Source organism: Elephantulus edwardii, unplaced genomic scaffold (assembly GCF_000299155.1).
Source record: "Elephantulus edwardii isolate Elephantulus edwardi_28Jun2011 unplaced genomic scaffold, EleEdw1.0 scaffold00034, whole genome shotgun sequence".
NCBI classification, from domain to species: domain Eukaryota; kingdom Metazoa; phylum Chordata; class Mammalia; order Macroscelidea; family Macroscelididae; genus Elephantulus; species Elephantulus edwardii.
Window position 1 is genome coordinate 17452162 of NW_006399784.1, and position 17968 is coordinate 17470129.

A 17968-nucleotide genomic window follows, 5' to 3' on the forward strand; every position below is an offset into this window, starting at 1 on the left:
CTGTTAGCTGAAATATGTCAACTGGTATACCATCTAGTTTTCTTCCTTTTGGAGACCAGATTAATGCTGATTTTTATCCATGAAAGTACTGTCATAATCCTGAAATGAGCACTCATTTAATTTCTCATATATTCCAGAAGACTTGATGTATCAACAGAAGCAGGAAATACACTAGATTAACAAAAATACCACATAGAACTTACATTTAAATGGCTCATACTCTCACCAATGGCATATGTTAAAGTGCATAGGTCTTTTAAAAAATAATCAGCGAACGCTGTCTTTGCTTTACCATGACTCAAATTTGGGTGAGAGTGGAGGTAAAGGAATCTGCTTCACTCAAGCCAGGGTTCTAACCTGGCAACCTTGGGATGTCCCAGGAGCTATGCATGGTCAGGAGTGTTCCCACACATTCAAAGGGCAACTCTAATGTGCTCTACACTCGTTCTGCTGTTCAAGGGCTCCATTCAACCCGCACAGAGAAGAAAAACATCAAAAGCAAGCACAGCATTACACTCAAAGGTCTCTTACGGAATTCCCAATATAGACAGTAAAATGGAAAAAAAAATTTATGTAAAGTTAAAAATGTTTCTAAATTTAGCTTAGGCATGCAAATAGTCAATTCCACTGTAATACTGAATTTTAATGCCACTCACAAGCAGATACAAACCAGTCTGCAAAAACATGCACCAGCTATTAAGCCAACGAAGTACTTGGGGTAAAGCTGCTTTACTCAAAATGGGAAACTACTCACTTACCAGAACGTCCTGTGCTGGGGCTGCCTCAGTGACTAGCAGATGATGATGATAATCAGTGCTCCCCACGCATGCACCGTGCCACGTGCTCCATCCCCAGCAACCATGCCATAGCACGACCAGAAAAGTGCCCGCCAGCTCTGAGCAGGGTCAGTCCAAGCAATGACTTCCTGCTAAGCTGGCTTCCCTTGTTAGTAGTTTTCAACACTGGCTGCACCTTAAAATCAAGGTACTTAAAAAAAAATTACATTTCTGGTGCTGGAGGCCAAATCAGTGCTTTCAAAGCCTCTGGGAAGGGCCTAAGCAACTCTGTAATTTTGAAAACTTCCCCAGGAACGGGGGCTACTCAATGAAGTAAGAACTTCTCTCTCCCCCCCGCTTTTCCTTCTTAAGAGTCTTGTGTGTTCTCTAAGTGCAAGGTCTAGTTGACACGTTTTTTGAATTAAGAAGTTAGGGCATATGATGCCAAATCCCTAACCACTGATTTACAAGGTTTAAAAAAAAAAACTAAGAGTAACCAGATTTCATTAAAAAAAATTTATTTTCATATAAAAGTGCCAAAATATCCACCAATGTCATAATCTAGCTCAACAACCAGTTTACACACTAGTAATCAAAACACAAGCATCTTTATTCACATTGTTAAAAGCCAAATTCCTGTCACACGTTCCCACAGTAACTTGAGTCTCTAGAGAGCGGGAAGTTGGCATTCCTGTTGGCTGTGGTAGTCCATATGTCCAGATTCATGTAGGCACGGAAGGGGTTGAACCCTGGATAGTATTCCTTGCACATGACCGCCTGGTTTTCCATGTGAGTCGTGTGCTCCGTGGTGGGATTGATGGGGCAGCAGTTTTCGTACACATCACTTTGTGGGGCCCAGATGGAACCAAACAGTCCAGACATTGGAGACAAGCTTCGTGTGCTTGTGAGGTAGGGCTAGGGTGAAAATGGGAGGAGAAAGACATTCTTAAAAAGTTATTTAAAAACACACACACACACACACACACACACTTAAAAAACAAAAAACAACCAACGTTTTCAAATCTGTCTTACAGAAAGTGCAACTAGGTTGTGTTTCCTTTAGGAGGACCCAACATGTTGTCAGGAGGAGTCAGTGCTTGGAAAAGGACACCACACTGGGAACAAAAGAGAGGAAGATCCTCAACAAGGTAGTTTAACCCAGTGGCTGTAACAATTGGCCTGAGCATATCAGAGACCATGTGGATGGTGTGGGATAGGGTAAGATTTCCATCTGTTGCACTGGAATCACTGAGTCATTGTCAACTCAACAGCACCTAACGACAAATAGGTGTATTATTTTTTAAAAGGCTTTATAGGTAGGAAGTTGAATATATAACAGAGGACAACACAAGCTATCAACTGTGGCCAGTTGCTGTCAAGTTCATTCTGACAGAGATGACCCATGTGCGCCAGGGCAGATGAGCTTCACAGGGCTTTCCTGAGCATAATCTTTACAGAAATCAGATCCACACCTTCAGGTTAGAAGTGGGGCACACAACCACCCAAGGTACTCAGAAGTTATTAGACTACATAGATTCAACAATCTGGGTCATTTTAACTCTACTTTTCTCACATAAGGGGTTGTGAAATCTTCACCTGAACAGAGAGACTCACTTTCTACTCAACGGAGGTCAAATCCTTCCATCTGTAAAACACTACAGAGTGGACAGGAAAGGGAGGAGGCAGGGACCCTTGGATGGAAGCAGGAGGATGTAATGACTTGATTCATTGACCACTGACATTTCCTGAACCACAATGTCACCTTCAACAGCTCTGCTAAACATAAGGTGCACTGGCCCAATGTCAGTTTCATTTAAAAACCAGCATGCCTCTGTGCCCTAAGTCTCCTTCACTCCAGGGAGGGTATAACATCAATACCCTCAAACCCTCAGATTACATGTCCCCTTCCCTTCAAAGGTGGCCAGCCCTACCTTTCCAGAATCTAGTAAGAGAAATAAGCCAAGTTTGGCTAATCTGAATCCAACTTTAAACCTGGCCGGAACTCCTGACATGGTGGGTTACATGTTGCACTGCTAACCAAAAAGGCAGGGTCTCTAAAACCAATTCAGATGGGAATTAAAGAAAGACTGGGAAAGACCGGGAGCTGTCCTGGAGTTCATGCACAGAGTGACAGACACTGACCGGAGAGTTGATGAAGCTGGCATGTCCCCAAGCAGTGGGCATGCTGGCTGGGGTGTTCCAGGTAGACTGTGAGTTATGATCAATATAATCCGTCTGAACGTCTGCAGGACAGGGGAAGCCATTGGGGTAATTCATGTTCTCTACAAAGAAGGGAAGACATCAATATAAGCAAATATCCTCGTGGAGAGAAGGGAGCTCTCACTCTCAGGTAAAAAGCTTACAAGGTTCTTAGTCTGTTAACACATTAAGGACAGATATGAACTATGTAATTTCATCATCATTCTCAAAGTTAAAATTGTCCTTGATACACACTACCTGGAGATCCTCAGCAAAGAAGGTCCCTCTCTGGGTTTGTCTTTCTATATGTGGTAATTATTGTCATGTTATGTACCCTCAAGTCAGAACTGACTCAAACATGACCCTCCAGTGGTAATTATAGTTGATAATTGGGTAGGAAAATTTCTACCATGAGATGTACACTAAAATACTATTATAGATTTCAAAACTGTCAAGATGTTTTACCATTCCTTAAAATTTTCGTTTGTTACCTGTCCTACCGATCTCTGCCACCTGAACACTTAACTTGAGAGCAGATAAAAGCAGTCTGAAAGCAGGTACATAATAACCAGTAAGGCAGTAAATACAAAAGCTCAAAAGCATATGGACTTAGGGAGGTGGGGGGGATGCGGGGGGATTGTATATCAAAGAAAGAACTTTTCTTTTACTCTTCAAAATGAGGAGCGAACTGGGGCGGGAGGCCAGGGGGAAGGGCTGAGCAGGGAGAAAAGTGCAACAATGAATGAATGGAAATCCAAAATCTCTGTAAATGTTCATTAAAATTATTAAAATCTAAAAAAAAAAAAAAAAGCATATGGAAGGAAGTTACTAAAGCACCCCCTTGTGGTTAGTAAAGAGAAATGCACAGATGAAAAACAGTAATAAAACTCAAATAAACCCCACCCCTCAACTCAGTGCTGTTTGATTTAACCGCATTGGAACTAACTCGTAGCTGATCTTGCAGCAGGTTTTCAGAGGCTATAACTCAAATAGAAGCACCTGGTGGATTCAAACCAGCTGCTTTTGGCTTGGCAGTGTAATTCCTTAGTCACTTAGTGGTCATCAGTGCTCCCGGAGGCAGTAATAGCAATACCTACCACGGTCAACACTCTTGGCACCAGTAGACAGGAAATCAAAAAACGTATTGCAATGGGAAAGTCTGCTGTTAAGGACCTCTCTAAAGTAGTCAAGAGTAACGGTGTCTCTCTGGAGACTAAGGTGTGCCTGATACAGGCCATGGTCTTTGCAATCACTTGTTATGCATCAGAGAGTTGGACAATGACTAGGGAGGATAGAAGGAGAATTGACGCCTTTGAGCTGTGGTGCTGGAGAAGAGAATTGAATGTACCATGGACTGCCAAGAAAACAAACAGATTCATCCTGGAGAGGGTTAAACCAGGCTACTCCTTGGAGGCAAGGATTCTGGGGCTTCGTCTGACATACTCTGGACATGTTGTAAGGAGGACATCATGCTTGGGAGGGTGTAGAGACGGCGCAGGAGGGCCAAGGCCCTCTATGAGGTGGATTGATTCAGTGATTGGGATGGGTATGTCAGAGGCCATGCGTTTGGCACAGGACAGAGCAGGGTTTAGGGCTGTTGTACATAGGGTCGTTATGAGTCGCAAATGACTCGACGGCACATAACAACAACAACAAATAAAGAGTGGCATCCACTTCCTCGACCACATGCCTCTGGAAATTCTATGAACTTTGAGATACGACGATAGTTACAGAAAGTTATAGAAAGGTCTTTTGTTCATAGGGTCGCTATGAGTCATACTCGACTTGATGGCAATCAACAACAATAAAATATACTAGAAGGAGCACTGGTAGCACAGTGGTTAAGTGCATGGCTCTTAACTGAAAAGTCAATGGTTCAAACCTACTGGCCACGCTGTGGGGAAAAATGAGGCACCTGGGAAATCCCACAAAGCAGGTCAGCTCTCCTTAAAGGCCTACAATGAGTCTGGTTTGATATACCTGCTTATCCTTCCCTTAAGACAGCAATTCTAGAAAGCATCAGGACTATGAAAAATCATAAGCAGGCTATAATGTGCAACCTGACAAATGAAAAACTCTAACTGAAACATTACCAACTTATAAGGAAGCCCACAGAGCATCTTCAATTTGCTGCATGCCATCTCCAAGCCCCCTCACCCCTACCAAGCTCATTTCTTTTCTTATCGAGTGCCAGCCAGGGGGACATGTGGCTGAGCATGCAGGCAAATGTTTCTGCCTGGAGATCTACTTGCCAAAAAGCATAGCCCAAAGCCCCAGGGCCCCGATGGACACTCCACAATGCTGTTGCTTCTGGTGCTGTTAGGTGCTGAACAGATGCCAAAGCATGACAGGACCGCATGAATCAAACAACCCAATTCTATGGGATATGAAGGGCTAAATGGATTAGGGTTCTCTGTAGAAGCCTTCAATCACCTAGATTTAGAGGACATTTTGAGAGGCATATATAATTACATATAGCAGGCACACACAATTGGATCCACATAGTACCATCCCACAGCACACTAGAAAATGCTTTGAAAAGCTGGCCCACTGATGGAAAGTACAGTCTCCCACGGGTTAGTGCCCCAAGTCTGTACACTTTCTGTTCAACCTATAGAAAATAAAGACTGAAGTTGTTCAAATAGCTTTTTACCTTCTGGAAAGGTATTGTAATCATTCAGCTCCAGGGGGCAGTACACATTAGGAAACTGGCCTTCACAGGTTGTGCTCCAATCAATGAAACTGCTATAAAAAAAAAAATAAAGAAGAGGTCATTTCAGAAATAAAATGCCAAGAGATCAAGTAAAAAATGAGGAAAACAACTTTTTAAGGGATACAAGATTTGGAGGAATTATTACATTTTAGAAACTTGCTCTCTTTTTCTAATTTTTGAACCATGTCATTCATTGCTATCTTAAGCAGCATCCTAACCCATTGCTATTGCCTCAATTTTGGAAAAGATACACTTTCTCAAATCACAAACTCAAGGACTGACTGAACACTCATATACCACACAGACTACAGGACACACAGCTAGGCCAGGAGACTGCCTCATCCGGAACAGTGTCTGCTGAGTTTAACTAGAGACAGGCTCCGTGGTCTAGAATCGATTAGCACCATGACAGAAAAACTGGACGACCTTTCAGGTCAGAGCATACACCTGAAGGACTTAGGAACTGCTAATCAAAGTCCTATCTTTCACTCAGAGAACAAAGTCAGCATCATTTAGGCGAATCAGATTCATAGTAGATACTCTGACCCCTACAACTAACTCGATTTGCACTGTGGAAAAGCAGAGAGTGTGGAATAAATACTATTACCAAAAACAGGGACACCAATAAGGAAAACAAATGGTCAAATGGATCTGTAATTAAACAGAGGTATTAACTTTTTCTCAGGTTTTCTTAATTTAATGACATGTCAATACCAAAGAATGAAGTTAAGAAACTGTTACTCTTTGACTGTTTTTGAGTACTTAACCTATTTGATCCTTTAGATTTTTAAATAAGTTGATGATTCATCCCACCCTGTGAGGGCGTGGGAATTCTGACCGGCATTTTTCAGCCTCTGCTATTTGCTATACCATCTCAATTACAAAAACGAAAGTAAGGACGTGGTCTCTAGTCTAGAGACTAGACTATGACTTTTATTTCTTTTAATGGTATTTTTTTATAATGTCTAGTTTGTTATTTTCTGAAAAACATCACAGTAGGCACAACTCCAAAAGGCAGACAAAAGCATACAGCTAAACAAGGACATTCAGGTAAGAAAGCTTACTCCAAATTCCTGTAAGGACTGCCTAACAACCAGGGTGGGAAGTCTGACCACAAACCTTCAGGCAATGCAAGGCACATATAGGGAGGTGAGGTGGTACCTATTATGAACCGGAGGCGGCTCTCGCATCACACAAGGCACGCTGTTCTCCAGACTGCAGTTTAAGCCGCTTGTCAGACACACTGGCTGGGTAGGCCACAGGTCTCCAGGTGGGTAAAGACCTATGGAGAGAATGTGTATCTTCAGTACACCTCCTTCCCCACCTTGGCTCTCATTCTGCCCTTCTGTCACCCCACACATAGGCCTCTTTCATGATGGTTTTTCAGGATATAATGCTGAAGTATATAATAGACCCTATATGACTATGTGGTACTCCATCCATTCAGAGCTGAATCATAAGTTCACCAGATAAATATTTATCAGTTGCTTTACACAAGAAAGGTGCCTTGATGTTATAGTGGCTTAAGTATGGAGCTGCTAACCAGAGTTGGCAGTTCAAACCCACTAGCCACTCAAATTGAAACAGAGACAATCGGCTCTTAACTCTTGAGATTTCCAGCCTCAGGGACCCTATGGAGCAATTCTACTCTGTCCTAGAAGATTGCTGTAAGTCAGAATTGACTCCATAGTAGTGAGTTTTGAGTTATGCAAGAAAGGACCATTATAGAGCCCTAACATACAGCAGAAAATAATTTTACAGTCAAGGGAGCAGGAAGTAGCAGCAGAGAAAAGTAGTATAGGTGAAATGACAGTGGTAAGTGCTATGACGACAAACAGCTATTTCCTACAGGGCAGTCGATGGCCTCGCTGAGATGACAGATTAAAGAGGGGAGGAAGTGAGGCAAGGAGCTCCAAACCAAGGGCAGGCCCTGCCATGGGAGGGAGTTAAGAACAGCAAAGACATGAAAGTGGCCAGAAAGGAGGCTTAGGGAAGGGCAGGAGATGAGGTCATCGAGCACCTGGCAGCCAGAGTGCAGAGCCTTGCGGGACACTTCCAGGCTCTGACATCTCCTAGGAGTCAGACAGGAAGCCGCGTCAGGGCTGGAGCAGTGATGCTCCAGCAGTGATGGGAGACAGGCAGCGGCAGGGACTGCCTGGTTTTGAATCTCTTCCAGGATGCTTGTTAAAGCAAAAGCCTTGGGAAATACAGCATCTTCCTTTGGAGCAAACAGCAAGCAGTACTGCCCAATTAAAATGATTTGGGTTCTGGAAGCTACTGTTTGTCTGCTAGGCACAGACGCAGGCAGACCTACGTTGTTCAACCTGCCCCCATAACACGCGGACGGAGAGCAAGGGAAACTGATGGAAATATGCCCGATGCTCTTCAAGATGCTCTTAAATCGGCTCAACTCCAGCCACAGCTCAGCTTTATGTGACTAAGTGACAGCTATTTCACAAAGAGATGATTTCATCCTCCACTCAGCCACCCGAAGCAGAGCTGCTGGCCCTGTTCTAGGCCTCTGAAAAGAACCTGTATCATGTCTTGTTTTGCTTTGCTTTCCAGACTAGAAGAGATCCAATAGTGTGCTAATAGCAAGTTACCCAGTGGATCTGTCACACTCCCAACTACCCACAGGCAGATGGTATTGCTGAACATTGGAAGAGTCTCCTTCAAGTGAAACCTAAACATTTCTGATCCCAGCTCTGCTGGTCCACACCTTTGCAGGTGGTTAGTGACTGACTGACTGCCTGGAATGATCTTTTTCTGTTAGTTGCTTCCCTGGTTAAGGATAAGGACCAAAGTGGGTGGGAGTGGGGGGAATGAAAGAGTAAGGGTGAGAGAGAGAGAGGGGAAAGGTGTGAGAGAGAGTGAGAGGGAGAGAAGGAGGGAAAGAGGGAGGGAGGGCAGGAGGAAGCGGGAAAGAGAAACTATGAATATGTGTGTGTGCACATGTGCACGTAGATTGAACACAAAAAGTTGTATGTGTAAGTCTGTACATATGTCTCTAAATTTTTATAACCATGGGAATGAGTGAACAAATCACTAGAAACGGGTTCCAACACACCCATCACCCTCCTTGATGATGTGCGTATTCCTATTCCTTACATACATACAAGTTCAAGAGCTCACCACTGCCCGATGCTTCAGGGTTTTTTGGTTTTTTAAAAAAAGCTGTTTGTAATAGATTACGTGAATTATCATAGATACTGAGTGACTTGTTAAAAACATGATGCAAATTTAGTTAAGAGTTGAAAAGCAATATATGATTAGGTATTATGGTTACGACAAGAGTCCAGAATGAAGGTTGCATAGTGGAGTGTACTCAGGGTGGGGAGGGGAGGGTTGTATACCAATGAAGGAATTTTTCTTTTACTTTTCAAAGAGAAGCATGAACCAGGGGGAGGGGTGGGCAGGGAGAAAAATGCAACAATGAATGAATGGAAATCCAAAGTCTCTGTAAGTGTTCATTAAAATTAATAAAATAAAATTTAAAAAAGAAAAAAAAGAAGATCTGTAAAATTAAATAAAATTTAAACCCTGACTCTCCCCAGCAAGAATATGAGGCTCCAGGGAATCTAAAGAGATCTCAAGTTTTATGAATTTTCTATGTAGCTCTGATTATAACAGTTATTTTAAGCACGTGAATTTGAATCAAGTCTACCCTTCCTGACTCTGGTTTGTTTCCCAGAAGGATAGGTGTTACTTAGGCATGTCTTACAGATAATTAATTATCCTTATGACAGGACCCATCCAATTAGAATGCTCAGAAAACACTCAGGTCAAGTTCAGCTCATGGGCCAGTGTTGTTATTGATGAGATAACTGCTCTAGCCTCCTTTTGGGGGGGCCATGGTGGAATCGCTGTGCAATGACTAATTCATCCTACTACACCTCATGCCTCTAGTCAAATAACTTATGGACACCATCACCTAGCTTTCAAAAGAAGGTCTTAATGGTTGATAGGACCTGTTTAGATGATTAAGTCAAAAACTATATGGAGAATGGATGAGGAAGGTATTGTAAGGGTGGCCTCAGCCTGCTGGTGGAGTACCAATAATAGCATTAATTAATGCTATATGAGCCAAACGGAACAGATTTGGCTCTGACCCTGTTGGTCAGTGCAGTTAGCATAAAGACAGCTTTTTAGCCATGACCTTAGCCGCCTCTGGTCTCCAGCTAACTTAACTACAGACACATGCTCTGTAAATTATCAACAGCTGTGGAACTAGGATGCGAGAGAGTGTTTATCACAGTGGGCATAAAGACTTGAGAAAGACTGGAACAAGATCCTAGTGAGGGTGGTGGAGAGACTGTGGCATTGCTGTAGAGAAAATGTGGCAAGGTGTAAGCAGAGAAGCTCTGAGATAAAGGTTACAGTTAAAGGTTTTGCTGTGCTTGCTGGATAATTAAGGAGAAGCTGATTAATAAATGCTCTAAGGCAAAGCTGGCTGGATGATTGAGGAAACCAGAAGCTTCTTGAATTCGTGTTTCTGAACTGAAACTGAGACCTTTTTCTAATTAAGGAATTGTGTTTGGCTCTTAATCATGCTTGGGACTGCTGGACCAAACTTGTACTTGAATTGTGAAATAATCCTCCCCCACTCTCCAACTTATTTCCCTAATAAACTCCACTCTTGGCACCACAACTGTGAATACAGCCTGTGAGCCAGTAACGAATAAATGAACTTCTTGCTGCTGCCATGGCTCGAGAGGCACCATCAAGCTGGGCTCTAGCTGCTCTCTGCTCTAGGGCAGAGAGGGGCTGTGCGATCCTCATGCCCTCTGGCTCTTTCAGAAAGATGCTCACGGCTCAGTGGCCCCTTGTCCATTTTCTGCTCTTTAGATAGTCAGATTAATCAACAACCAAAGATTGAGTGATTCAAGAGAACAGGAGCCACAAAACAAGACTATGTAGAAACAAGAGGCATATACTATTGCAAGACAATTCTCAAGGGGTTGCTTATGTTTCTGAACTTGTTAAAAGACTTTGTTTTGATCTAATTTTCCAAGGATTATTTTTAAGGAAAATCCCAGAAGACAGAAATTCTGTCTCTCACAGGCCACAAAGCTCTAGGTTTCCCTACACTCAGAGTTTCTCTCCTGCAACCCACTGACTTTGTGTTGGCAGCTGAAACGGTCCTTTTGCATTGCCTCCACGTAGGACAGGACAAGGGGAACTGATACAAATCTGCTGACGCTCATGCTGTTACTGTGCTAAAAGTTCTTTTTCTCTAATCCAGGAGGGACTTGTCCTCTGCCAGCATCTACAAAATTAGTGGCAGGCCACTCTGTTTGTTTACAAGTCGGTTAAAATCTCAGACCTTCCACGATCATTGACAGTAAGATGACTTTGAATATTTTATCACCACTACACCAAAGACTGTTCAAAATACACTGTAAATCAGGCAGAGAGTAGATCCAGGAAGACTGGAGTGGAAGTTACTGTGAAAACGCCACTGAGAGATAAAGATGGCGTAAACCGGGTAATAATAGTGGAGGTCATGGTGGAGGTGGTGAGACATGATCAGAGTGTGGACTGATCTAAAAACAGAAAACGGACAACAGTCGGAGTTAAGGGGGGAAATGTCAAGAACAGTGCTTAAGTTTTAGGCCTGAGCATCAAAAAAATGTGAACAGGAAGATCCAGAAAGAAGCAGATTTGAAGAAGATGAAACATTCGATTTGGGGCAACTGTGAGAAGGATAATAAGACATTAAATTGGTAGCCGACCATAAGATACTTCAGTTCAAGAGAGGGTCTATGTCGAAGATAAAAACATGAGTGTTGTCAGAGTGAAGGTCTTACTTTAATTGTTGAAACTGGAGAGAACAGTGATAGTGAAGAGATGACCACCACAAACTGCACTGTGGAGCACTCGAATGTCACAAGAGGGAGAACTAAACTGGGATCCCTAGGGTTTCCAAGTAAGACTAGAATATCTAATGCCTGTCATTAGCACGGACACGGAAGGCTGAGAGCTGACTGTGGGGTTTAACAATGTGGAAATCACTGGGGACCCTCACAGGCACTGCTTCATGGGAGTGATGGTGTCAGAATCAGATTAGAGTGGTTTTCAAGAAAACAGGAATATGAACCAAATACAGAGAGTTATAAGGAATATTCCCAAACAGAAGTGCAAAGAAATAAAGCTACAGAGGCATGCAAATAATGATTCTGATTCAAAGCTGTGTTTAATTATGGCAGGTATTACAATATATGCTTATACTGATAATCCATTTAAGAACTGATGATGACAGAGGGCTAGAACAATCCTAGAAACTGTTAGGGAGCAGGGCTGTGCAGACAATTAGACAGGTTTTAAGAAGGGAGAAGCTAAGCCTAGCCCAACCGTGGCAGGGTGAGTGGATGGGGCAGAGGGAACATTATGGAGGGTTCTAGTTGTTTCTCTCTTTTCCAGTAAAATAGTAAAAGATCAATTAAGAGATGTAATATTACAGAAGGCATCTAAGAGGCCAAAAGAGGAGAAAGGAAGGAACCAAGGGAAGATGTGAAGTTAAAAAAAGTGCATCCTTCTTACCAAGCTGATTCTGACTCATTGTTGTTGTGTACCTTGGCGTTGGAACCAACTCACGGCCAGCCCTCCAGTAAGTTTTCCTGCCCCACAGGGTTCACAAGACTGTAATCTTTATAAAGCAGATTGTCACGTTTTTTTCACATGCAAAGTGGCTGGTGGATTTAAATAGCGGACCTTCTCTTCTGGTGAGCAGTCAAGGGCTTAACAGTACCATCAGGACTTTAAGATGCAACTCAATTCAATTTAACATCACTAAGTTCAACCAATTCTTGGCTGACCTTTCAGCAGGTTTCAGAGGCTGTAAATCATTTGGGACGAGATGGCTTATCTTTCTCCCAAGGAGCAGCTGGTGGATTCAAACCAGGGAACCCCTATCTTTGGATTGCCAATGCAACTCCATATCTATTAAGGCCACATGAGTTCTGAGAGATCAATAAGCATGTTCACTGTTTAAAAGTTGTTCTCTGCTGTTGTGTGCTATAGCTTTGGAACCGACCCATAGCTGACCCTCCAGCGGACTTTCAGAGGCAGTTAATAGCTTGGGAGGAGAATGCCCATCTTTCTCACACAGAACAACTGGTGGCCTTGAACCGTGTGCCTTTGGGATTGCAGCACAGCTTCTTGCCATTGGCCACCAGAGCTCCCTAGCTTCTCTTTAAATGTAAAATAACAAAGTAGATAGGGTAAAATCAGGACTGTGGTCTTGTAAGGTAAATGCACAATGGAAGAAGAATCAAAAATGTGATTATAGCCTGGATCAGGGAATCTAAGCTGGGCAGCAAAGGGTGGACACAGCAAATAAAAAAGGCATTTGAAATGTACACAAAACCATGAATTAGGACACTAGATTACATATAATTCTCTCTCCAATTGGTAACAACAAAATATATTAAATGAGATATCTTCACATATATTTTCTTTTTCCTCACCAATCATTAAGGTCTATGTCTTCTCAATTATGTCAAAGAAAAAAGTATGATCTAAACGTCTTCAAAATTTTGCATCATTACATTATTAATTATTGAATTTGCAGATTCTTACTGAAAAATATGTCTTTTTCTGGATCAGTAAATAGACTCAATTCACAAATAATTTCTTGCTACATTTGAAAGCACGTTTAAAACTTATCCAAGAAATAAGCACAGATGCTATACGTTTCCAAAGTAAATGCTCCAAGTGGTCAGCAATTTTTAAATCCAGCACTGATTGTATACTCTCAAAAGCAAATAAAGGCAAGTTCAATGTTGTCATAAAAGGTAAAAACTGGGCTCATCCTACTGCAATTTCTAGTCTGAATTAGGTAGAAGAGAAAAGTCAGAACAGAACAGATGAATAACAAGGGCAAAGAGATACAAAAGAGGAGAAGAACCACCAGGGAGAAGCGAGACTGAATCATCCATCAGAGCTCCGAGTGTAGAACCTTTTCTGACTCTCTCTTATCTCTGCATTCCAAGGCCACTGTTCCTCATGCACCTGGCAGGTCTCTGAGGAAGCTCCGCTCTGGGTTTCAGCCTTTAGGGCAGGAGCCAGGCTGGTCACCTAGGCAGCTGAGGTAAAACTAATAGTATTATAGGACAGGGTGAGTTTGTGAAGGAAAAAGGAGAGGGCTAGGAATGTGGACACAGGCATGCTCTTACCCTTGACACGCTCTCCAACCTGACCTCTACTCTTGTCGAGTCGAGTTCTGCCTCTCTATTTTCTTTTTTCATCTCAGACTAGGAAAGGCAAACTGATGGCAGTGTTAACCATCTAGGAATGGGCTCTGGCCTACTACCATGAGTCCCTGCTACAAGCAAAGGGCCCAGCACTCCTGCAAGGTCTGGAGGCAGAAGGGTCAGCAAAGTTCCCAATGATGTTGGTTCACAGGACAAGTGCCCTCACGACACAAAAACTCTTGTGACAAGGCTTAGAGAAGAGAGCAATGGAAAATCAGCCCTGCCACACCCAAACTCTTTCTTCTCTAGATCACTACGCAGAAAACAAGGCAGAACTCGTAGCTGGTGCCTGGACAGCACGCACTTACCTTTATCCTCATCCACACCTGAAGGCACGTCGGGGAGGCTGGGACAGGGAGTTTCTGCATACTGGGAGAGAGTATTCACGTCTCTGGAGGCCAAATGAGAAAAGAAGATTATGCATTGGTTTTTTTCCTGCAAAAGGTAACAGTCAACTGAATTTTTCTATTTCTTCTTCCTCCAGGAACATCATATGGCATCAGAATCAAAGGACACAGTCATAAAGGGGTTGCAGAATATTCAGCTCCCAACATCAAGCAAAATCTGGTTTTAACAAACATACAAAAAATTCACTACTGTAATGTGCAGTTGCAAAACTGCCTGTCACCAGTTCGCAACAGGTTTCCATACTGACCCCTGATGGCCCAGTGTGGTGCGTGTCAGGATGCCTGCTGAAAGGCCAGTGATTCGAATCCACCGGTTACCCCACAGGAGGAAGAGCTGGGCAGTCTCCTCACTTAGATTCACTGCTTCAGAAACCCAATGGAGGGCTGTCAGGAGTCACCCCTGACCCACGAGAGGGGGTGGGCCTGGTGCTGAGTCACTGTCTACATCCAACAAAAGGTTCAGAGTAAGACTTCAGGCACCAAAGAAATCCATTTTCAGTCTTCACCCAAGAGCCCTCTCCTTGTTAACTCTCATCCCACTCAACAAAAAATACATGTTTATTTGGTCTGCTGACCATCACCATACAGTGGATTGCATGTTTGTGAGCTGAGTTTTTTTGCAAAATGCTCTGAATTTTTTAAAAATGTAAAATGTTTTTTATAGCTCTGCTTTCCACAGTTAAATAATGTAATGCACGAATTTGTATCACTCTGATTCATACTATTTTTCATGCACCACTTCCCAACTGAGAGCACTTTTTCTGGAAATTAGAGAACACGACATCACAGACCATGAACACACACAGAACAGTATAACTAGTACTGTGATAGTAACTTTTTGGTAGAGAAGAATTAGGACAGAAGGATTACTCAAATGGTCTTTGAAATCTTTTTATAATACTCGAGAATCTTTAAATAATGAAGCATCCACAATTAATAACCACTTATATTTCTTAAGTGATCATTAGTTTACTGGGCAATTAATTCACTTGCCTTGAGATGTTCTTTATTCTTGATCTAACAAACAGTTTTTTTAAAAAAAAAATTCTTTGTGCTTTGTTTAGGTGAAGTTTTCACTATAAACTAGCTTCCCGTTCAATACTTTGCACATGGTGTTTCACGACACTGGCTGCATCCCATTTCCTTTCTTCTAGACTTCCTACCCTCCCCGCCTTCTCCTCTCTGCTTCTGGGCAAAGGCTGTGCATACCGCTTAGTCTAAGATGCACCCTCCTCGCGGGTATTAAGTTTCTTTTACAAGCCTGTCTACTGTTTGGCTAAAAGGTGGTCCCCGGAACATATTCAATTTCAGGTCAAGAAGGCGGTTTGGGGACAATGTCTCAGGGATTCCTTCAGTGTCTGTCAGACTAGTAAATCTGGTCCTTTTTGTGAATTTTATTTTTCTTCTGTATTTCCCTCCTGCTGAGAGTGACCAGTACTCAGTTTATCTCAACTTCTACCAAGGCTGCCTTTCCAACCATGATGTCCCTCTCCTAGAAATAGCCTCTCCTAGTAACATACCCAAGGTATGTGAGATGCTGTTTCACCATCTTTGCCTCCAAGGAGCACTCTGATTGCACTTTTTCCAAGACGTATTTGTTCGTTCTTTTGGCAGTCCATGAGATGTTCACACATCGTGCTTGGAAAGGCAGAGAGTTTGTGAAGGAGAGGAAGACCCTTGACCAGGCAGACTGACACAGTGACTGCTACACTAGACTCTAGAGTGTCAGGAAGTGTGAGGATGGCGCAGGACAGGACAGGGTTCAGATCTGTTGTTCACAGGGTCACTATCGGTGGTACTTGAAGGAACCCAACAATAACAAGAGCAAGGTTGCCTAGTTTGTGGGGTGTCAAGCTATTAAGTCAAAGGTGGTGCCTCTCCAGCAGCTTGAAGCCAGATGGGCAATCACCTCTGAAAATCACACTGGGTCAGACCCACTCTGAGTCTGTTCCAACCTGACAGCAGTGAGAGCTTTTTTCCTAGCAAAGGGCACCCTTATAAAAATGGGTTTCTTCTTTCAGAAAGCAGTTGCTGTTTGACATGGTTCTATCACTGGGAAGACACTGTGTGACACCAGGGACCTTCAAAGAAACAGGAAGGATCAGCCTCTCTGGGATCCTAGTGAGAGCAGATGAACTGATGAACTTTCCTGCTTCCTTAAAAAGTAAAAGTTTTCACATTTTTCAAAAACCCTGGAGAACCAAGTACAAAGCAAAACCACAATGACTGTTCAAAAAAACAGTAAAAAAAATATTGACAAAAATACAAAATTAAAATAACTTACATGGGATTGCAGATACTGTGAGAAAGATTGAAGGCGATAGGAGTTTCAGAAGGAAAATCATTTTGGGCAACAGAGTCTCCTGCATTAAGAACACATTAACACAACTTTTTATAAGCATAATTCAACTCTATACATTGTATATTAAAATGCACAGATTACTAGTATCATTAACCTCTAATTTACCTTAAACTGATATTTGCACAATTAATAAGTTAACGGTAAAATTACAGTCACTCTTGAAAGGTTACAAAAGTTACCAAAAAAAGTACTGTATAATCTATATGGAAACCAATTAAAAATTTTTTTAAAAGTACTACATGCTCAGTGTAGAATTATCAATACAACTAAAAATGTTTATGTAAGAAAACTAGAAATCACGTGTAGTTATAGTACTATTAACAACATTCCATTACAGTGCCTCACAATATCTTTTATCTGCATTTATGAATATGTGCCAACAACAGGGAGCTCTGCTGGCCTAGTGGTAAGGAGCTGAGCTGCTGTCCCAAAGGCACCAGTTTGAACACACCAGCTACAATGCAAGAAAAAAAGAGGAGTAATCTCCCCGTTTAAAAACCGCCTCTGAAAACTCACTAGATGGTCAGCTATGGGGCAGTTCGGACTCGATGGTAAATGACAATGATGCACATAATAATTTTGTTTTTATTTTATTCTGTGTGTGTGTGTGTGTGTGTGTGTGTATGTACTGTCAAATCAGATCTGACTGGTACAGGAGGAGATTGTCCCTCCTTCCCCGGCAGAGCATCTGGTGGACTTGAACCGGGAGCCTCTGGGATTGCAGTGCAGCTTCTTGCCACCAGGCCACCAGATCTCCCCTATAATAAATTTTTAAAATAAACTTGACATGATAGAAGTTACACTACCCAGGGACCTACGAGTGGCTACCTACTACGTGAATGGCAATTCAGCCTATCTCGCAGCACTGTAATAGAGAGATCTGGTTACCTGCTCGTAAAGAAAGATTACAGCCAAGAAAACTCAGTAGCATTTAGTGATATTCTCCTCCGAATACATAATCGTAAACACAGTGCTTCTGTATGGCCATACCAACAATAATTTTTATCACGATACTCTTAGCCTCTTCGTAGGTAAAAGCTGCATTTCTTGTCTTTGTGAATGTTAAGCACATATTAAAATGAAAAACCTGGTGTTAGAATCTTCAGTGGTTAATGGAGCTATGCTAGGTTGTAGGTTAGAAAGTTTCCCAACCTTCTTGTAGGCTGGGAAACCCCTGTGGAACAGTTCTACTCTGCACACAGGAACAGCACTGCTAGGAGCTGGACTGGACTCAGGGGCAACTAACAACTATACCCCTT

General features: G+C 42.5%; 1 protein-coding gene across 2 annotated transcripts in view; it reads right to left on the reverse strand.

Moving 5' to 3' along the window:
* Positions 1-1277: 1277 nt before the first annotated feature.
* Positions 1278-17968, reverse strand: part of KIAA0922 (KIAA0922 ortholog) — a 221679-nt gene continuing 204988 nt past the window's right edge. Inside the window, exons 30-35 of one of the 2 annotated variants that reach the window (XR_438858.1) lie at positions 16628-16710; positions 14249-14329; positions 6850-6970; positions 5629-5717; positions 2919-3058; positions 1278-1691 (exon numbers count right to left, since the gene is read on the reverse strand). Coding sequence is in view for 1 of the 2 variants with exons in the window: in XM_006884462.1 (XP_006884524.1) it covers positions 1416-1691; positions 2919-3058; positions 5629-5717; positions 6850-6970; positions 14249-14331; positions 16632-16710 (788 nt within the window). In the remaining variant the exon portion in view is untranslated. Of the gene's footprint in view, positions 1692-2918; positions 3059-5628; positions 5718-6849; positions 6971-14248; positions 14332-16627; positions 16711-17968 lie in introns of both variants that reach the window. The other variant, XM_006884462.1, reaches the window with a different exon arrangement.